At 39.2% G+C, this 22,821-nt stretch overlaps 1 protein-coding gene across 1 annotated transcript in view; it reads right to left on the reverse strand.

The window, feature by feature from the left end:
* Window positions 1-1,573: 1,573 nt before the first annotated feature.
* The window catches only part of cables2b (Cdk5 and Abl enzyme substrate 2b), a 41,106-nt gene continuing 19,858 nt past the window's right edge, over window positions 1,574-22,821 (reverse strand). The window contains exons 3-10 of the mRNA XM_025004511.2: window positions 21,660-21,737; window positions 19,468-19,576; window positions 19,197-19,365; window positions 14,025-14,122; window positions 9,541-9,647; window positions 9,344-9,463; window positions 7,393-7,477; window positions 1,574-5,194 (exon numbers count right to left, since the gene is read on the reverse strand). Of these exons, the coding sequence (XP_024860279.1) occupies window positions 5,048-5,194; window positions 7,393-7,477; window positions 9,344-9,463; window positions 9,541-9,647; window positions 14,025-14,122; window positions 19,197-19,365; window positions 19,468-19,576; window positions 21,660-21,737 (913 nt within the window). The 3' untranslated portion in view covers window positions 1,574-5,047. The remainder of the gene's footprint in view (window positions 5,195-7,392; window positions 7,478-9,343; window positions 9,464-9,540; window positions 9,648-14,024; window positions 14,123-19,196; window positions 19,366-19,467; window positions 19,577-21,659; window positions 21,738-22,821) is intronic.

A 22,821-nucleotide genomic window follows, 5' to 3' on the forward strand; every position in this document is an offset into this window, starting at 1 on the left:
TGGTACCGGAGTCAAGGAAGGTGGAATCATGTCAGCTGCAGCTGCTTGTTGTCCTTTCTTTGGTGCTGGTGTTGATGAGGGGATGTTTCGGCTCAGTGCTGGCCATGCTGTATCATCTAGGTGAGGGGTTCGTCCTGTCAGATGTCGAGGCAGATCCAAATGATGAGATTTATTTTTCGGCTTAGCTCCGAGACAGTTCCAGGTGGTTGAGCTGCTTGAGGTGCTTGGAGGCTGTTTGTTGTCCTGAGGCATCGGTAGAGTTGTTTCATTTCCAGTAACTGTTGATCTCGACATTTACCTCCAGTCGAGACAGCCTCTGTTCTATCAGTTCAAATACTGCTGGTGTCCTCAGCTACGACCGTAGGCATCTTGCTCTTGCTTATCTTGGATATAGCAAAGAGTGAAATAAAATTAAAAATTCACAGTCCTTAGGTTTGAAATAACCCAGTAATGGGGGTAGGCAAAGTATAAGTAGTTAAAATAAAAATTAGATTATACATGACTGATCTGTATTTGATTATGATGTTTCTCTGTACCTCTGTATTTGATTATGTATGTACCTGATTGTTGTTTACTTGATTCTGTTTTTGTTTCTGTTATAAAGCACTTTGGATCACCTTGCTGCTGAAGAGTGTTATATAAATAAATTTCACTTCACTTCACTTCACTGACTCCATTCATAACTTTTATTGACAGATTTTCTCAGTGCAGCCAGAGGATGGAAGGGGTCCGGTTTAATGGCCTCAGGATTTTATCTGTGCTATTTAAAGATGATGTGGTTCTGTTGGTGTTATCACACCATGATCTCAGTCTAAAACAGCTGCGATGAAGATCAGCACCTCCAATACTCGGGTCATGGTCCTCAGTCAGTAAAGGGTGGATTACCCTCTCCAGGTTGGAGTGGTGCTGCCTCAAGGGAAGGACTTTAAGTATCTCATAGTCTTGTTCACAAGTGAGGGAAGAATGAAGCAAGACTGGCAGACGGATTGGTGCGGCTTCTGCACTACAGCAGACTCTGTACCTGTTCACTGTGGTGAAGAAGGAGCTGAGCCACAAGGCAGAGCTCTCTGTTTTCCTACACTCACCTATGGTTATGAACAACATGAGTTATGGACTGTGTTGTAGCACTGCTGCCTGAAACTTACCACTAACAGGTAAATAAAAGTAAAGCCATAAAACACTCCACATTCTATGCCACAGTTTCCTAAACGGCTGAGGCCGAGTTAAAGCCACCTTCCATCTGCTGGTCAGAGCCAGTAAATCAAGTCTATTCAGTGTAGCGCCATCAAACACAGAAATGTCTTCAACTACTCACGTTGGTTAATGTGTTGCTGTTTAAATGGATAGATTATGTACATATTTTTTAAAAAGTAAATAACAAATGCTGGACTTCCGGTTATGGCGACCATGTAAGAAGACGTGCAGAACTTCGCTCCGCTGCTTGCTGCGCTTAATAGGGGAAAATAGCAGCTGTACACGAAAAATTTATGTAAGGAAAAGGATATAATGCNGGAAGACCCAGGACACGCTGGAGGGATTATGTTTCTCGGCTGGCCTGGGAACGCCTTGGGATTCCCCCGGAGGAGCTGGCCCAAGTGGCTGGGGAGAGGGAAGTCTGGGTCTCCCTGCTTAGGCTGCTGCCCCCGCGACCCGACCCCAGATAAGCGGAAGACAATGGATGGATGGATGGATGGATTTTTCTGTGTTAACTACAATATCTTCACAGTAGACCATAATATTGTGTAAAAGATGAAACTAGCATTCACTGACAGAATCCATATGGCCTTGCATGCCTAAGGTTTTAACAAAAATCTGGTGCAATCTGATCACTTGGCCCTTGGTTAGGAATGACTGTCAAGTACACCAAATTTAGCTCAATATTTAAAAAAATGCTGATAATAATAATAAATGACTGAGTTAAAAGCCTTTTTGTGTAGCGGTCTGAGTGTTACCGCTAAGTCGGGATCTTATTGCTGAGTCGAGGTGTTACTGCTAGAGTGCGAGCAGTAAGTATCTTCAGATTCAAAACATTCGGAAAGCAGTTTTCCTGCTGACTGATGTCAGAGACCATGACCTAAAATCAGAGGTTCTGTAACATTCTGATGAACCCAAACACCACCTGATCCAACCAGAGAAACAAACTTCAGTGGAAGAACATTAAGGTTTGTCTAAAGTTAAAAAAGGATTTTATCTTTAAATATAACCTGGAGTTAAACATTACTCATCAAAAAGATGAACAAGAATAAATACAGTTTTATATCCAACAGTAACCACATGTAGAAAAATATTATTACTGAGTGATTAAACAAGCTTTCAGGCAAAGTGCAAATCCAACCAAGGCTCTGAAGGAAGTTTCCTCCAACATGTCATCTGTTAGTGAGAATGGTCCAGTTTCAGAGTTCTGATCCAAAGATTCAGTGTTTCTCTGCAGCATGAAGGAGAAAACATCCTGAAAAGAGTCTTTGTTTGAATACGAGGTTGTCCCTTTTTACAGTAAAGAATAAAAATAAAAGTTTTATATTGCTTTTCTGCTGCAGCTCTTTACAGAAAGGTTCTGGTACCTGTGATGTTCTGTCATGGATCAGACAGAACCAGGACTTTCTTCTGTTAAACTCAATTACAGCAGGTTTTATATTTGTGCTGCATCAAATGCTGGACACAAGAGGGTAGCATTTCTCCTGTCAGAACTTCCAGAGCCGCAGGGTCAGGTTTTGTGTCAACTAAAAGCCTGCACACACAGAACCCTGGATCACAGTGTTTATATCGCTCAACATGAAGGAGAAAATGGGTCAGATTTACTGAAGAAACCTTTTCCATCTCAGACTGTCCAACCCCAGCAGCAGACGTAAGAGGGTGGAAGGTCGGCTGAGACAGAAGGACTGAAGGAGGAAGCCCAGAAACTAAACCACAGGTCATAGGACCTTCAGCTAAAGGCACTCAAACATCTGCAGCTCAGTGAGGATGAAAATAGGTTGTTTCCAGATGTCGCAGAGATTTACCACATGATCTCTGCAGATGAGGAGGACTTCATCATGTTAATGAGATCTCATCTAACAAAGAAAACAAGAGATGGGACGAAAACCTTGCAGCAAGAAAATATTCTCCTGAAATCTCTTCAAACAGAAACAAAGACAGAAAACCAGGCAGAAACCCACAGCAGTGTATGAAGCCAGTAGCTCACAGTAACAGACATAATTGTGAGAAAATGTGCAAATCCTCACTTCATAACTCTAAATGTTTTGTGTCAGGTTAAAAGCTTGCAACTTTGCACATTTCAGCTTTGAACTGTGAAGACTGCTGGAATGAGAAGCAGGATGTCTTCAGTTCAGTTGCTTTGGTTTGAAGGTTTGGATATGGCACACAAATGTTGCACAAACTGCCCGTGAACTTTGAGACAAAGTTTTCTTGGAGTACATATACCGATCACACCACTGTTGCATGACATTCTTGCACCAAGACTGCAAATGTTTTACCTTTGTAGGCTGCTGCTTGACGGCCATGAGATTGTCCTACAATAGTGGTGTGGTACTTCTACGTGACAACTGACAAATCTGGGCCTCTCCCCAGTCCAATAATCAGTCTTTCATCAGACGTCAGGGAAGAAGCTGCTGGATGAGGTCAGGATTGGATGGTCACATGGGAACGTAATGTCCAGTTCTCAGAGTGTCTGTGATCATCACAATTTAGTTCCATAAGACAAAGTTGTCTCACACAGAAACTACATTTAGAAGGGTATGAGAAACAGGTGACAACTTATTTAAAATCTGTTGCATAAATCTTTTGAACATGTTAAAAAGTTCTGCGACACTCGTGAAAGAATTATGAATCCCTGCAAACGATATTCTGAAAACCTCCTCATGAATGCTGTTCGCACATTGTTGCCAACAACCACAGCCCAATGAGGGTTTCACAGTTCAGATTAAAGCCGTTCCAGACTTTGCTGAATGAAGTGAACCCCACTGTGCTTCCAGAACCTGACTATATTTGTTCGGTCTTTTATTCCTATTGAAGTCTAGGGTTCTGGGCAAAATACAAAACAATAACTTAAAGCTTTTCCTTGAACTAGTCCAAGGTGCAGTTTATTACTACCATGGCAGCTAAACTCACTAACATTTTGTGAGTCCTTCACAATAAGAGCCACAAACACGTCCTGTTAACCTGAAAATACTCTCAGATCATCTGAAGCTTATAAAAATGATTTACATTTGTATCATTACTCTTTGAGAAAACTCAATCTGAAGCCAAGACTGCTAGAATATTTGAGAAGTTACTAACAGGTAAATTATGTTGTTTGTGCTAAAATCATTTCATTTTTACTGAAACCTGTGCTGAAGTATAAAGTCACCACAAAACACTGGGCTCTCCTTGATCTTTGGGGGTTTGGGGTTTGATTCCTCTTTTGAGCTCTAAATAACGTCATTTCTGCCATTTTAACTTTCATTCTTGGAACATCTCAGCTGGGTGGTTTCTCAGTTGGAAACTTCCTCCACCGCTGTAGATCTCTGACACTGTTGTTCATCACATGGTTTTAGGAGCACTGAAATGATTGTCAAATATTAATATTAGTGATTATTAAGTGACTGTAAACATTTAAACTATATAAAAGCTACAGTTAATATTTATATTTGCAGGTTTTCGGTTTCAGATGTTCCATATTAACTTCTGTAAACTGTGTAAGGACTGGTTAAAAATCCTGTTTATACTGGCTTCTTGTCATTTAGTTCAAAAATGTTTCAAACATCAAGCTCCACTCGTCAAGTTTTTTGTAAACTCAAATTCATTGATCTTACTTTTGTTTTTTAAAATATGGTGTCAAAGTTCAGAAGGAATGTTTTCCTACAGTGACAGCTGCAGACTGACGGGTGGTGAAGGTGATGAGGGACTGTACTGAGTCCTGTTGGTCACAGTGTGTCGTCACTTTGGGGTCTGCCGCTGCTCCTTTGAGCCAGGCAGCAACTCAGGTCTGCACAGATCAGAGGATGGGCTCTGGTTCCGCTGTGCCTTCGAGCCAGGCACGATGAGGACTACAGAGGTGAATGTGGAGCAGCTACACCTGCTGCTGCTGCACCAGCCGTCTGTAATGCGGGAGGACTTTACTCTCAGGGAGGTAGAGCGCCATCTCCAGGGCGACTAGAATGATGAACTCGAAGGATATGAGCTCCTTCCTGCTGATCCGGAAACGCTCCTCCAGTTTCTGCAGAAACACAACAAACGTTCTGATGAAAACTCACAGCTCAGGATCAGAACTGTTTTTTTTATCTGCAAGGGATGATAACAAGTTAAAAACTAAAGTTCTAGCATACATGTTGCCTGCTGCCTTTTATGCCAGAGTTCATCTTAGATCATCTTATGATAAGAACTGTTCCTGAATGTTTCCTTAAAAATATGTCTAGTTGTTTATAAAATATTGTGCTAACAGACAGACAAAGCTGACTACAAATATTTATAGGCAAAATTTAAACAAAGATCTTTTGCAATCTGTTAGCGCTCAGAGAATGTGTTGGGAATCAGTCTCAGCTACCACCACACCATCATTTTTGAGTGTTTTAATGTGAGATGGCAGTGGCAGCCATCTTGAATTGGACTGACTCCAAAAACAGGTAGACAAACGCACACACATTCTTGCACTATAGCCTTTGGCGGTGGGGGATGAACCAAAACCAGAGCACATGTGCTGATGAGTCCAGGTTAGTCAAGTTATCTGTCCTGTTGGCCAAAGTCTGTCATTTCCTCTTGTTTGGACTCTTTTCTGTCTGTTTGTTCTTGCCTTTCTGTGATGGACAGTCTTTGGTCTGTTGAACACGTGTCACAGTTTGAGTCCATCATGTTAAACTGTTGTATCCTCAAACACATGCGGGGAGGGATGTCCCAGAAACAAAGATTCAGATGGTTTAAAGACCCAAACATTCTTCATTGTTATTTTGAAATGCTAAATTTTAAACACACTTTTTAGCAAAGACATGTTTTTCCAGCAGCTCAAAGATGTCAGGTGATCTGTGGGACATTCATGTTATTCCTGTTAATAAATTATACTTTTGTTCAAAGAAAAAGTCTTTTTTTGTCCATTTTCAAACGTTGATTTCATCAGTTCCATTACTGAAAGCAGACTGTGTCATGTTTGGACCTCAGAGCCACTGTGCTCCCTGATGTTGAGTTTTTTCTGCTCTCGGTGGAGGAGGACGCTTTTTCTCTGTCTCTCGTACCCCCCACCCTCCTCTCTGCCCTGCTTCAGCTCCGTGTCTGTCTTTTCCTTTGGAGCCTCTCTTAGCATATCTTCCAAAATTTGTGAGTTATGGATCTGGTCAGCTGGTCTCTCAACGCAATTGGATATTAGAGCTTAGTTGTTAGTTCCTAGTTTTCAGGTAGTGCCCTGTAATTTTCAATCATTTTATTAACAATTAACAACTTTAAAAATTCAGTGAGTCGTCTTGTGAATATGAACCCCTCACGAGAATGACGACCTGGAAACAGCATGAGCTTATTTTTTATGGTGATCAAATTGGTTCTCTCACAATATCCACACATCATGTTACACATCAGAATCAGAATCAGAATCAGAATCACTTTATTGCCATTGCCAGTAAACAAGTTAGCAGGCCAGGAAATTATTTTGGTGTACTGGTGCAAATACAAATGAATAAGTGAACAATGAAACAAGAAACGAATCAGTCAGTCAGACCTTCTACAGAGGGATATAAATAATAAGATTGTGCTGTCACTGGCTCAACACCGATACATTTGGCTCCTGGTATTAACATTCATGGGTTTCTGCTGTGTGTGAACAGGCTAAGGTGTGTAGCTGCAGTAGAGCTGAACAACTTAAAAAACATGAAAACATAATCTGAGGCTGTGTGACCAATCTGAAAACAGAGATTTTCAGATGTGATTAGAAAAAAGTTACACATTTACATGGTTTGCTCTTTAACCTGCTGTAGTTTCCCTAGTTGGTGCTGATACGCACATGCACACACACACACACACCATTCTCTCGAGTATAGAAGCAGTGAACACACAGATGTTTGTTTGATTGATGCAACATGTTTTACAGGGTGGGTAACACAAACAGCACCCTGTTATCTGCCATTATTATAGTTGTTGATCTACTCCTGCAGCTGTCTGTGGAGTGCATGTGTGATTTCACATATTGAGGATTCTTTTGAAATGCAAATGGGAATGTCCACAATATTCCACTCTGAGACCTGGGTTCAAAAAGTTTCAGTGTCAGAGAATCCGATTGCTATTGTCTTTTAAACCAATGGCCAAACTGCAATAGAAAAGTTAAAGTTTGACTGAAAAACAGCTCTGTGTAAACGGTCCCTGAGTGATAGGCAGAGGTCTTCACCAGGTCACTTTGAGTGAGTGTGTGTGTGTGTGTGTGTGTGTGAAACTCACATCAATAAGGTGTTTCACCTCCTGTTTCTTTAAGTCACTGCTGATTTTAGCAGCTAACAGGATGCAGGCAGCTGATACCAACTTCCTGTAAAACAACAACAACGGTTGGTAGTGGTTGGTTTTTACAGTTTCAGAAACAATAAATGATCTCAGGGTCAGGGTTAGGCTCATTAATCTAACAGAGATCAATGACACAAAGATGAAACTGATGTTTCTGCTGTCATTAAATCTTCAGAAACTACAGACGGACACAAGATGAGAGCCACTGCTACATCACACACAGCAGCAACACGCAGTGTAGTGCCTCCTAAAATCACAGCAATTCCTCATCATGTACATTTTAAAAGGAACCTGAAGAAATCAATAAGAAATATTGAAATAGTTTTAAATTTATGAAATGGGTAGATTTTTATTTTTATTGAAGATTGTTATTGTTTGTTTTTGAGTTATTTTAAATAAATTAATGTTTGTATTTTATTTTATTTATTTACTTTTTAAATGTTGGTAAAAGTATGATTTTATTGAAATGTTTGTGGTGTGGACCCCAGGAAGAATAGTCTCTACTATTGTAGAGACTAATGGGAATCCTTAAATAAACACACAGTAAACAGATGGAAAATTAAGAAACAATACAAAAAACAGCTGAAAAGATGTGGTGTAAAAACCCACAGCTTAGTGTTCATTTGAACAGCTCTAAAATTGTTGAGGTTTCAAATGTTTTAGACTTTTAGACAGAGAAAAATGTGCTAGACTTGAGGTTTGAGCTATAAAGCAGGTTCAACAAATCCTGGGTTTCTTCAAAGCTGAACTGAAATCAAATCTCAAAACATTGACATTTCATGAATGTTTTTGAGTCAAACATTCCAGGGACCCATTTTTCAGATCTAAAACTTAAATAACTTGTTTTTAGCGTTTTGGTCAATAATTTCCCAAGTAGGTGATTTTGGAGGCGGAGTTGTTGTCCTGGGTTTATGACGTGCGCTTTGTCCTGGCTGGCTCCATCATGGCCGACAAAATAACGCGCATAATGACAGAGTTGGGAATGTAGAACGATGAGAACCGATTACCCCAAGATCATTGTCATGACATCAGTACACAATAATGCAAATCAACATAAAGACATCAGGAAAGAGCTAACGTTGCTAACTCAAAGCTAATCCGATGCTAACTGGATGCTAACTTGTTAAAAACATGAGCGTGCTCGAGAGTAGCGTTTATGAACTTTCACACCAGAGTAAACTAATCAACAGCAGGTTCAGACTATAACATCTGTTTAATCACACATGGATAGTTTATATTTTCTCATCAATAATAAACTGATCTCAGGATGTCGGCCTGTATCTGACAGCGTACGTTCATGTCTGAAGTAAGCTCCTTGTTTCTCTTCTCCTTCTCTGTGGCGATGTCCTCCTCTCCATTTGCCTTTCTTTTAAAATAAAAATAGTTGGCAAAAGGTCCTGTTTTTTTGGTGTGAAGCCAGACCACCACATTAACAAAGGTTGGTGGTGCTCCCCTTTGAAATGGTCCGAACCTGAGTTCAACTGGTAAATAAGTGAGATTAAGTCACAAATCACTAACCATTCACTGCCATGGTTTCTAAAAATGCTGTGGCCAAATGGAGGTCAGCTTCCCTTTGCCATTTAGATGCCATAAATCAAGTCCATTTGGTCCAATTCCTGAATTCTGTTGTCAGCCAACAAGCACTTAAACGTTTGAATCACCTTATAGTACCACAGTGTTGGGTTTATGTGTTAGGAAACCAACAGAAGCGAACTGAAAGTGGTTGGGATCACTGAATGGAAAAACTGAACCCACGAATGGTTGACCTAAGTAAGGCCAAGTCAAGCCCTTGGAAAAGGGCCAATTTGATCTCTAATCAACACACAATGGAGCCTGCAGAAAAACAAAGAAAATACAAAGCATCAGATGTGACGACTGGACTTGAACCAACCTGTTCTGTTTGTTAAGTCGACCCTGGAGTACCAGCTTCTCGAAGTAGACAAATGCCATGGCGATGGTGACAGGCTGCATGCCACAATCCTCCCCAACTGTTCTCATCTCTCTCTTCAGGCTAGGACACATACAAAGGTCTTTTAATGTAACAGTTTCCTCTTTATGTGTCTGAATGATCAAATTTAGAGAGTGTACCTGCGTATTTTACTGAGGGTGAGTTTAATGTGCGGATACTTGTCCTTAAATGTCTCATTCATGTCTTTCTTCAGATCAGACGGCTTGACATACTCAATAACTGTTGTCTGCAGGATTAAAGGAAGAAAACATGTAACAGACAGACAGAAGATTAAAAAATTGAACAGTTATTGTTCTCTGAAAACTGACAGGATGAAGATACCATTGGAACAAACTCATTCATACTGTCTGTCTAAAGTTTTCGGAGTATGACGATTATCAGAAAACTGATCATATCTTGTACTGATAGAAGACATCCCTGCTGATTTTATAAATTGCTTCCAAACTCAGCGAACTGGGTCAATAATTCAAATGTGTCCGAGATAGTTTGTCTTTGTAACAAACATTCAGCTGTCAGTAAGAAATACAAAATTAGTATTAAAGTTTCTTCTTTTTTTTTCCACTAAATTCCAGTTGAGTTAGAAAAGATAAACACTCAACAGGCACTTTATTAGGTCCAGCTACTTAATTGCTTGTTAACACAAATTGCTAATCAGTCAGTCACATGGTAGCAACTCAATGCATTTAGGTATCTAGACATGGTAAAAATGATTTGTTAAAGTTCAAACAGAGCATCAGAATGAGGAATGAAGGAGATTTAAGTGGCTTTGAATGTGGCATGGTTGTTGGTGTATTTCAGAAACTGACTACAGGACTGTTTTGAGTGCTGGGGCATGTTTAAAGCAGCTGACAGTTACAACAATCACATTAACATAGATGAGTATACCATGTGACATGGTATACTCATCCAAACTGCAGCGTTTTATTATACATCTATTAGCCCACCCTACAAAATATCACCACCAGTCGCCACTGACCATTTCTGTGTCAGCCTACATCAATAAATGCATGAATGACACGAGACACCAAGATCATCACTACTGAGGGCCAACCAAAAATCCTGAATGACTGATGATGTACTGATAATGTGGTAAAGGCACGTAACTCTGGAGAGGAGCCGGCACTGAGAACAGCAATATATAACTTAATCCATGCGTAAGGCTAGCAAAGCATGCTTGCAGTAAAAAAACAACAAAAAAAAAACATTTTTTTTATGATGCCGCTAACTCGAGAGATATATGACAAGGCAAACTACAGGATAGCTCCTCCTGGAAACAATGATGACTTCTGATTTCCTCAATGAACTGAGTAAATTCTTTGGTAGGTTTGAGGCACTAAACAGCAATACCACTGTTTCCTATCAAGAAGAAAAGGCACTTTGCCTTGACACAGTTGATATGTAGAGGACACTGAGAGAAATCAATACACTGAAGGCCCTGGCTGGTGCTCAGGGAATGTACAGATCAGCTATCTGTTCTAACAGATGTTTTTAACACCACACTGAACAAAGCCAAAGTCCAAGCATGTTTCAAGACTGCTACCATCCTTCCAGTGCCAAAACAAAGCCTTCAAATCACATCACTCAGTGACTATCGGCCTCCACACTTACTCCTATTATGACTGGTAAAGTTTGCCTCCTGGTGAAACCACTCCATGGAAGACGCCCTTCTCCATTCTTTACATAAGTCTTGCACACATGGAAGTGAAGAACACTCCTGTGCAGATGCTGTTCCTGGACTTCAGTTTAGAGTTGAATACCATCTGGTAGACAAACTGAGACCTCCATGTGCAACAGGCTGTTAGACTTCCTCAGTGAAAGACCAGTCAGTGCAGGTTGGAACACCTCCTGCGTCACCCCCTTCAGTGCAGTCTCTCCTTAGATCTTTGTCCTGAGCCCTCTGCTGTTCACCCTGATAACAAATGACTGTCTTCAAGCCTGCCACCAACCACATTGTGAACACAACAGTGGTGGGCCTCCTCAAAGATGACAATGACTTGGCCTACAGAGAGGAGGAGGAGAAGCTGGTGGGCTGGTACACAGCCAACAACCTAATCCTGAATGTGGGCAAAACCAAAGATATCATTATTGACTTTAGGAAGAAGCAGCCCAGCCATGCTCCACTTCTCATCAACAACAGATGATCTCCCCTGGTCATTGAACACCACATCACTGGTCATGAGGGCACAGTGGTGGTAGATTTCCAAGTGCTGCATTTCCAGAGCCAGAAACATCATCAGTCACCCCTCTCACCCTCACTATGGTCTGTTGTCCCTGTTGGCCCATGGGAAGAGGTTCTGCAGCATTTTGTGCAGGACCAACAGGTTTTATAATTGCTTCTTCTCCCAAATTATCAGACTGCTGTACTCTTAATGAAAATATTTCATGTCACTTTATACCACATCGCTTTACAGTATTCTACTGCACCTCATATTTTTTTTCTTTGCTGCTGTATCTTTTTGATACACTTTTATACTCTTGATATAGTTTATATTACATAGTGTACTGAACTGATTGCAACAAAATTTTGTTTGTGTGACACTTGTGGTTTACTGAATGACAATAAAGTCTATGTAAGTTGGAATCATATCTTTTTGATGATCAGTTACCAAATTATTAACGAAGAGAGACTTGGGTGAGAGTGATTTTATGTTCAATAAACCACATTTCATGGTTTTATTTTTCAGTTCTGCTAAAGTAATGGTTTATTTTTTAAGGATTTTATTATTTATTGTTTCCAACATCTTATTGAATCAATACCATAACGAATTAGGGTGGTTCTGAGGCAAAAAGGGGTCCAAACTGGTACTAGCAAGGTGTACACAATAAAGTGGTCAGTAATTGTATGTTTTGTAGTGAAAACAGCTTTGAAATGGTTTACATTTTAGTTTCTGACCTCACTGAAACGTGGCATTTTAACAGGGGAAGGGTTTTTTTTATATTCACTACAGTCCGGACAGTGGTTTAGGAGGGGGATCTTACTATAGGTGTTTGCTAGGTTGAGATTTTAACTGTGGTTAGGAAGGCATATGTACGGTGGCCCTGAAGTGCAAACTACATCAACAAATCACTAAACACAACGAGAATTTAAAGCCACAACATCTTCAAAAACACAACTACAAATTAAAAAACACAATGACATTAACCTACTGAAAGAGGTGTGTACCAGTGGGAAACATGAGACATAGCTGATTGGACGATGGTGCCGATTAGCTTTTCATCCTGAAATCTTCTCATTAGTCCTGAGTATATCTAGTATCACCTCGTATGCATGTCCTGACTCAAAATATTCTTGGATAGCTTCCAGTGGGTCACTGGAAGCATTCATGTTTTCAAAAACACGCTTCAGGCAGAATACCTTCCGGTTCAAAAGTCAAACAGCACCGTTATCGAATCAGTGATGTCTCATGTCTCATGTGTCCCACTGGTACCTACCTTTTTCAGTAGGTTAATGTCGTTGTGTTTTTTAATTTGTCATTGTGTTTAGTGATTTGTTGATCTGGTTTGCACCGTACATATTAGAGGCATTCAGAAGGAAAAAAAAAGAAAAATATTTTTTTTGTTTGTTTTATATTGCATGAAAGAATGGATAGATTTTACTGGAACCTTCTGAAAGTAATCATTGGATGTACATCTACAAATGAATGCCATCTGGAGTCAACCAAATTCAAGATGGCCACCACAGCTAATTGACCTTAGCAAACACAAAAATAGTTATAACTAAGTCAATGTTGCAGATATTGAGCTAAAACTTAGTGTGGTAGGAGCTGGGAGTCATCCTCAACACATACTCTGAGAACTAACCTCACCTCACAATACTGCGTGACATTGCAGATAATGATATTTTTAAGATTTGACCAAAACAACTATAATGCCATCATTTTATCATAAGATAATTTAAAATAATCTAAAACTCTGGGATTAAAGGTGCTAGGCAATTTGCATTTCTTCAAGACATGCTAGCTCTTTAATTACAGAAGATGAAGGATAAATGTGTTGTAGTCAGCTGCTGATCAGAGGTGGGAGGTAAACTACAACCTGATGAGTAGAAGCTAATCTGACACCCAGAGGACCCAAATCTCACCTAGGGTCGATTAGCTGTGTTGGCCATATTGAATTGGGTTGACACCAAAGAAGAATTCAAATTAGAGTTTGTCCAGTGGTTCATGATATATTTTACTAACAGACAGACACACACACACACTCACACCGAGACACAGTAAAGACATTACTGTACCCCTTCGTCTGTCAGTGGCAGGCGAAAATAACAGGCCAATAATCAACACTTACTGGTGTGCAGTTTCCTTACTGACAGAAAAATAAGGGTTTGAATCTTAACTTAAGACAAAGAATTCAGTTGTTTTTTTTTAAACACAGATATTGTCTTAAATAACATGTCCTTCTTCTGAATGAATCCAATAACACACAAGGCAGAGCGGAGATCAAACACAGTACTGTGTTTACACCATGTTCTCACAGACTCACAAACCTCCACCGTCTCATGTCAAACTGTGGATGGATTCTGAATACACACAGCTGCTATTCAGAACCAAACATCCAATCAACACTTAAAGCGTTCAAAGTCAGCTGCTACAGCTTTTCTTACCATGTAGGAGGCAAAGATCAGCACTCGTTTATGTTTCCCACAAGGCCACTGGGGGTCACTGAGGAGGTTTGGGTCATACTCTGTCACATCGTCCACACCTGAACCACAGAAACCAACAGAATTAAAGATGAACTGACCCAGACATGGTGCTGTTAGTTCAAACAGTAACATGACTTCAAGCTGTAGTCATAAGTTTCCATTTACTCATCATTGGCACAAAGGTCAAATTAAGTTTGGGTTTTTAACAATTTATGTGAAGCAACTTTTCCAGATTGGAATGATTGTACAATATACAACTTCATTGATTCTTAAAAACAAGTTTGAATTCATTCAAATGTTTTGTCTTTCCCACCTGGGGTCAGAATTATACATAAAAACTCAAATATATTCATCCATCAAATATATCCAAAGTCTTTAGAATGACAAGTCTAAGATTTATTAACTTTCTGTTAGGTATTATGAATGACTGCTGGTATTTTCTCTTTGACAGCATAAAAAGATTCATTTGGTAGCACTTATATCAATACTCACAACAATAGGAAAAGTACAAGGAACTCAGTCAATGTCAGTTTTATTTCTATAGCACATTGAAAAACAAAACAGGAAAAAAACTCATCAACCAATTAAATAAATCTAAAAAATTCAAACATAAAAACCAAAGTACCACCATAAAAGAGACTAAAAACAAGGTCAAACAAGAAAACTGAACATAACAGCAGCATTCTGGACTAACTGCAGGCTATGAAGAAATGAATGTCAGGAGTCCAATCTAGAGGTGATGAAGGTGTTTTGAGGTCTTTAGGAGGAATGTAAGATTTTGCATTGGCAATCTGACATAACTGATAAAAAACTGGTCTTGACAACTGTGGACTCTTGCCTCTCAAATTTAAAAGAACTGTCTAAAAATACTCAAAAAAACCTGAGAGTTGGGCGATAAATGAGAAGACCAAAGATATCACTTATCTCAAAAAGGTTACAGTTTTTAAAGACAATAATTTCAGTCTTGTTTACATTTAAGGTCAAACAGTTCTGTGTTAACTAGTCTTTAAAATCATATAGACCGTTAAAAAGAGGCTGCAATGGGGCAGAGACAACCAATTAAAGGCTACATTCCAGTGCATTTACATGTAAGCGATCTCAAGGAATCATTAAAGATTTTCCAATGATAATTGCAAAAATATTATATGATTACATGGTGCTGCTGTGCTTATTGAACCTGCAGTAGTTTCACTAATCAGTGATGAGGGATTTGTGTTAACAAGCGATTGAACAGGTGGACATAAAAAGTGACTGGTGAGTATATATGAGGCGGATCAATACAGTTTTTAACACTACTGTCACACTGTTTTCATTTTTTCCCAAATATTGATGTGTTTTGAAATGTTTTTTTTTTGTCTGTGGGCCAAAATTAGAAGAAATGTATGTTGCAAAAAGTTATGCCTTGTGATAAATATGTTATAAAAAAGTTCCAACGTACTACTGTGTATCATGATGCATGCTATGCTGTCATTGTCATATTGACTATTCTCAGTTATGACAAGAAGAATAACTTCTTCTGTCAGCATCTAGCCATAGTCTCACCCACCATCTTCTGGGTTGACAACTTCTTCTTGCTAGCTGCTTACTGTTGTTCTGTTCTAGCAGCTCTCAGTCTGGCTATTTGTCTTCAGTTCTCTTCATCTTCAAGTAAATCCCAAAACAAACTCATATCAGAAACCTGGACACTGGTTTCTTCCAGGTTCATGTTTGTGGAATGAATAACTAGTAGAAAATGTTGGACCTAAATCAGTACACATTATGTGAACAAATGCACTACACAACCGGTGCTGAGAAAACACTGTGTGAAAACTCCACATATACAGTACAGATTAATTAGAAATTTAATCCATTCCAACAGGTGATCTGTATGTTGAAAATTTGTATTTTAAACAAAATAATGGAACTTAAAATGACTTGAACGCAGCAGGATGAACACATGGCGGGCAGCCAATTTGGAAGCAGGGTAAAATGTATCATTTGGATGACCAAACACCATTTGTATTTAGACAAAATTGTGAGCAAAGACGCTTGTAATTAGCCATTTCACCGTATGTATGTAGCAGCAGCAACCACATTACATCATGAACAACTCATTTATGCAGTACATCTGTCAAGAAATGGTAATTGGTAAATGGCTTGCACTTGTATAGCCCTTTATCTAGTCCAAGGACCCCAAAGCACTTCACACTACAATCATTCATCCATTCATCCACACATTCACACACTGATGGCAGTAAGCTACATTATAGCCACAGCTGCCCTGGGGCGGGCTGACAGAAGTGAGGCTGCCATCACACCGACACCACCGAACCCTCTGACCACCACCAGTAGAACACAAAGAAAGGAGCCACTGATTTGTAGCTCTAACAAGACGATGAGAAAGATGAAGAATGGTAATACACATAAGAGACCTAGTATTTCTTAAAGGAATGCATATTGCATGCTGTCTTACACTGTAGAGCTTTAACTAAGATCATCTTGTGAACAGAAATGTTAGGAGTTATTGCCACTTTGGTCAAGTCTTGTAAATAACGTTATGCGTGATCTCATGTGACATTATAAGATCTTCACATACATCAAAATGTGACAGAGCTCCGAATACATGTTGAGGATGACTCTCTGCCACTATTACCTTACAACTTTAGCTTAATATCTGTAAAACTGATTAATTTAAAGCCAGTTTTGTGTGGGATAATGTCAGTTATTTGTGTCCGTAATCTTGAATTGGGTCGACTCCAAAGTTTTAGATGTAGAGTCAATAAGTGCATTCTGAGAGTTTCAGTAAAATCTGTTACAGAATTCACAAGATATTTTGCTAACAGATAGGAAGTGTTGACTGTTACAATTAATGCCAAAGTTTTAGGTAAATATGTTGTGCAGTGCTCAAAATATGTTGGGATAATCCTCAGCCACTACCACACCACATTTTGGCTCAGTAGCTGTAAATCTGTCTGAGCTATATTCATTATTGTGTTGAGTAAACTGGGGTATCTGTTGTGTTTCATGAGATATTTCTTCATTTATATTTTATTTATATTTTGCTAACAGAAAAGCAAAAGCATGCACACACACACACACACGCACGGGCAAAAACCTTGCCTTTTGTTTTTGCCAGCTGGCAGAAATAGAAGCACTACAAGCATGCCACAACACTGTCCTGGTGCAGACACAGCATGAGGTTGTGTAACTTTATTGTTGAGTCACTCCTACGTAACTTTTGTTATTATTGCATCTATGTGAGCTATACGTGACTCCAGGAGTTGAATAAATGTTGCACCAACAACACAATGGTCCACGCTCTGCACATATACATTCCCAACATCATAACAGATGAGGAAACTGCAACATACTGAAGACTGTCTTGTAAAGAGTTGGAATATTATCCAGTGTAGTGTTCTTTTCACATCAGTGTTATTTTTGAGAAAGAGTTGTTTTATAAATCTGTTGTTTTACAACCAGTAGTCTTGCCTGGACAAAGACTTTTTTTTTCCCAGTCACGCTGATAAGGTACTAACTACTGATAACTGTCTGACAGAACATCCCTTTAAAAACCACCAGACTATCCCTTTAAGAAAGAAGGGGTGGGGGTGGGGACAGTTTGATATGTTATAGTGACCAACTAGTACAATAATCAAGAATGGACATATAAAGGGTGAGATGATGAACCTGACATCAGTGTGCACGTTGACACACACATGTACTGCCTCCCACAGCTGGGCTGGGTTCAGGTTTTGGATCACGTATGACTACAGGCCTCTGTCTCTGCCAGTGTTTACAGGTAAAGGATGTAACACACACAGATATACACACACATGTTTAAAATATACTGTGGCAGATGTTCAAGCACAGCTTTTTCATGTCTTCATCCCTGCATCCTGTCTTTGTTTTCACTTCACTTTCATCCTTCTTTCTTTTGGTGTTCCCTTCCTGCCTTTCTGACTTTAGCTTCTACATCCATCCTGTCTTATCTCAGTAAAGGAAACTGAACAGCTTCACAGCTGAACTCACTCAGATCACGAGATCTTCTGATCCATTATGACTGAAAGAAGCAGCAGTTTATCACATTTAACTATTAAAAACTAATTATTTCAGTTTCAGTCTTATAGTTTAACATTCATTGTCTTAGAAAGTTGTGTGTTATATATTCTGTGCAGTGATTTGTTGTGTAAATGAAGTCTATAGTTTTATTCTTTTTAGAAATTAGGGGGAAAGTGAGTTTAAGTCCTACTCCTATCTGTCATCTTTTTGTTCTGATGAGTCTGTGTATTATTGCTTACTGCTGAAAGCATGAAAGGGAATTTTGCCCCTATGTGAGCTTGCTTGTCTGTTGCAAAATATCCAAGGAACCACTGGATGGATTTTGATAAAACTTTCAGAAAATAATCATTGGATGTACATCTTTCAAACAATTAAAAAAAATCTGTTATCTGTTTCATTTTATTGGGCATATTATTTCAGATAAGACTTCCTTGGATGGAGAATGCTGACGGAACAAATGCGGTTCTGTGGTGAGACATTTTTTAGCTGTGATTGAAAAAGCTGTTGATAACTCTGCTGACATCCTGTCTTTAGAAGAAACTATAAAATTGCTCTGGTGCTCATTTATGGAAACATTTGAAGACTTATTTTAGGAAGCAAATATCCATGAAATTTTCAAAACTCAATAATTTTTTTTTTGGAGAACTTCATAATGATGTCAACAAAATGATCCACAAAACACGTACAGTGATGAATCAAACTCCCATGAGCTCTTAAGCAAGTCTGAAAGGGTAAAGATCTAATCCACTGTTCTATGACCTGGACCAAAGCCACCATGCTCCTCCTGAATCTGAGGTTTGATAAGAAGTTGGAGCCTCCATTTCAACATCCTGAAGTGAACTTTCCCAGGGAGGCTAAGAAGTGTGTTCCCTCGATTGATGGTCCCCCTTTTTAAAAAATGGGGACCACAAACCCAGTCTGTCACCCTACAGGTGATGTCTCAGTCCTCCATGTGACGTTGAAGAGAGGTGTCCATCATGACAACCCTACAACATCTAGTGCCTGCAGCGAATCTCAAACACCCCGGTGCCCTACGGGGGAGCTTTTCAACTACCTCAGCACCCTCTGCCTCTCGGTTTGGTTGTAGTTTCTTACTTAGGTCCAGTCCCACAGTGCTGTTCAGTTGGCTGGGAGGATAACTTCTGCCTGGCATGCTGTGTGTGCTCCTGGACACAGGGATCTGCAGTGTCAGCTCGCTGGTTGAACACGGTTTCTGCCCCACCAGAGCATTGGTGGGGTACAGGAACTGAGCATACGACACAGACTGAAAAAGATTGATGTAAAGAGAAGATAAACCACCATTACCTAAACATTCAAATCATAAAAAAGGTAATTCTGCAAGTGTGGATTGGTTGGGCATACCTACCCTGCCATAATTGTCTAGCTGGAAGCCCTCCAGTCCTGGCAGCATCTCCAGGGTGGTAGAGATGTTTCCTGAGGAGTGTCTCCTCCTGGAGTGGTTTAATGTGGGGTCACTGGATACACACACACACACACAAAGTTTTTGATCAAATGTTGAAGGGTGCCAATGCAGCTGATGCCTGAAAATCCAGCATACCTTTGTAAGAATCTAAATTAAGAAGAAAGTGTCTCTACTTTTTGATGTATGAACTGCATAAGAAGTGCAAAGAGAACTAAAATCAAAAGAAATTATAAAGTTGCTGCCAGTAGCTCATTGTCACAACTGCCAAGCTGATGACAGCCAGACAAAAACAGACGGAAAAAAGGAACAGTCACTCTACTTACAGAAGCAAATACTTTTGTTTGAATGTTTTAAAGACATAATAACCTGGATGACTCTTAATTTTCTGCTTTTAAACTCAGACAAGACAGAGGTAGTGGTTTTTGGAGCTGAGCAAGAAACTTTGCAGCCTTTCACTTCCTCTGGATGGCATTCATTTGACCTCCAGTTCTAATAAAAAGAACCTTGGTCTTATTTTAGATCAGGATACGTATTTTACCCACCACATTAAAAATGTCACCAGGTCTGCTTTCCTCCACCTACATAATATCACTAAAATTAGAATGCTTAGAATGCTGAAGGACAAATTGATCACGTTTCCTCACTCTACTGTTGTCTTTACTTACTCTACTCTCCATGTTTGTACTTGCAATTATTTATATCAATTACATTTGTTTTTCCTTGTTATTCTTCCAACAGAAACAACACATTAACCAGTCATTCTATGTATGTCTGCATCTTTTTCCTGTCCTCTCAAACCCCAGTCAGTCGAAGGAGATGGCCACTCGTACTGAGCCTGGTTCTTCTGCAGGTTTCTTCCTGTTCAAAGAGAACTTTTCCTTTCCACTGCTACCAATGTGCTGCTCAGGATGGGAGACTGTGACAAAGTGAAGATTTAATGCAATCTTCTGGTTTCCTTAGATAGAAAACTTTTACTACTTGGCTTTTATAATGTATGGGAATGTTTTTGTACAGTGTCTTGAGACGACTTTTGTTGTGACTTTGCGCTATCTAAATAAACTAAATTGAATCTGGACACCTTATGCCCTTTCATATATGAGGCCCCTGGTGTTCATTCACCAACATTAACTATCAGGACAAACAATGAGCTCTGGGTTACACAAAGTCCTAGCAGCAACTTTGTCTGATGCTTACTGGCAGCCCTTTTAATAAGCTACTGCTCCCTCACTTATCAGATCCTACAATACAACAGGGGTTACCTAACATTACAAACATGATTAAAATCTACTAGAGTATCCAATATATTAAAATTCATTATTTTAAAAATTAAAGTTTGAAAAATGTTTTAACCCTTCATTATTCAAATCTACTATATTTGGACTAAAAATATAAAACTGGCTTCCCACTGCCAATCAACACATGGAATCTTTTAATGGTGCTCAGGCCCCTAGAGACTCACTTAGCCTGAACTCCCTGAAAAGAGAATAGCAAAGATAAGTTCTTAAACAAAACAGCACATATTAATTCTGGACTCATTTCAAAGACTACATTCTTACAAGCAGAATTCAAGTAATCATAACATTATCAGACTTTTGTACTGGCATAAAGTCCGTTATCCGTTTTCATACTTTGGTGTCAAAAAATTCAAATGATCAGCTTTGGATCAAAACATTTCTGTCCATGAAAGGTCACCATAATCACATGGCTGACAATTTCCTTAGGAAACCGTTAGTGAGCATTTCCTCTGTGGGTATAAAAACATATCTTACCTGTTTCAATCCCTGAGTGTGTGATTGAACCACTTCCATGTTAATGTGTATTATCTCCTATTGTTCTGAAGTCTCCCTCAAACTTGTGTGTGTTATTGGAACAAAAACTGAGCTGTCTTTCTCAGAATGTTTACTAGTGAGTATGTTGGGATGTGCAGTGTTACGTCACAAGACTTTGGGGGAAAATCATCTAAAGCTTCCTTTTTGTCTGCTTGTCATCCATCAGCTATTCTTCTTCCTAAATCTTTCATCGTTCTGTCCTTTGGCAGTAAGAAATTGGATTAATCATTGCATTTCAAAATAACCTCCAGCTCTTATGATGGCCCTCATTGAAGTTGTGTCTGAGTGTGTGTCTGTGTTGATTACCTGAGGTAGAAGCTCTCTCCATATGGTAGAACAGAGAAGGCAGCACACAGAGACCTCTTAGCACAGATCAGCACAATTCTGAAACAAGCACAATCATGGTTTGTTGAAATGTGTCTGTCTGACTCAGTTTGTAGGACCAAAACCAGGGCTCAGCTGGTTCACAGTCTCTGAGGAGCACCAGCCTTCAATATTTCAGGAATCTAAATATCAACTCCAAAGGAGAGCTGTGCATGTAAAAAGTTTTTTTTACATATTTAATGTTGAAACATTTCATCTGCACAGAGATATCTGATTTTATTTGGTTGGGTGGGAGGCGTCTGTGTGTTTGTAGGGAGGGACACACACACACACACACACACACACCTACATTGTGAATTAAGAGCAGATGTGTGATGTGTGTCCAATTTCATTCATCATTATCAGGATGTCCATAAAACTCTCTAATAGTAAGTAAGTAAAAATGTATTTGTATAGCACATTTCAGCAGCAAGGCATTCAAAGTGCTTTACATCATAAAAACATCAGTAGAATTACATTACAATAATCCAAAACATCATTACCATCATCCAAAAGAAAAATCATACAAATCATTGAGCAGATACATTTGATAATCATAAGGAGATGGTCAATATGTAATAAGACATTTTGTTCCACAAACAAAATATTTTTAAGTCTTCAGCTGATCCAAAAGGCTGCTGTTAGAAGAAAATATCATATTTCTCTAATTTAAGCTTCTCTCCATTGGCTCATTGTAAAATCCAGAATATAATTTAAAACCTTTCATGTAAAATACAAAGCTCTCAACAACCAAGCTCCATCTTCTACTAGGGGTCTTATTTTTTCCATGTTTTCCCAATAAAGCACTTTGTTCTCAGACCGCAGGTTTATTTGTGGTTCTTTATATATATATATATATATATATATATATATATATATATGGGTCATGGTATAGGTGAAAACATGGATCTGTTGGAATGCTACTACTCAAGTAACCCTAGTCAGAGAGGTTACATGCAAAGAATGCTGGAACAATGGTTACTTCGACATCCCCAGAAAACACTGACTGCCAAACAACTAGTAGCTCAGTGTTCCAATATCCACAAACGGCAACTACTATCACAACTTGAGATTGACGAGGTGCAACACAAATGCTATGGCAAGG

This window comes from Kryptolebias marmoratus, linkage group LG8 (assembly GCF_001649575.2).
Source record: "Kryptolebias marmoratus isolate JLee-2015 linkage group LG8, ASM164957v2, whole genome shotgun sequence".
Taxonomy (NCBI): Eukaryota; Metazoa; Chordata; class Actinopteri; order Cyprinodontiformes; family Rivulidae; genus Kryptolebias; species Kryptolebias marmoratus.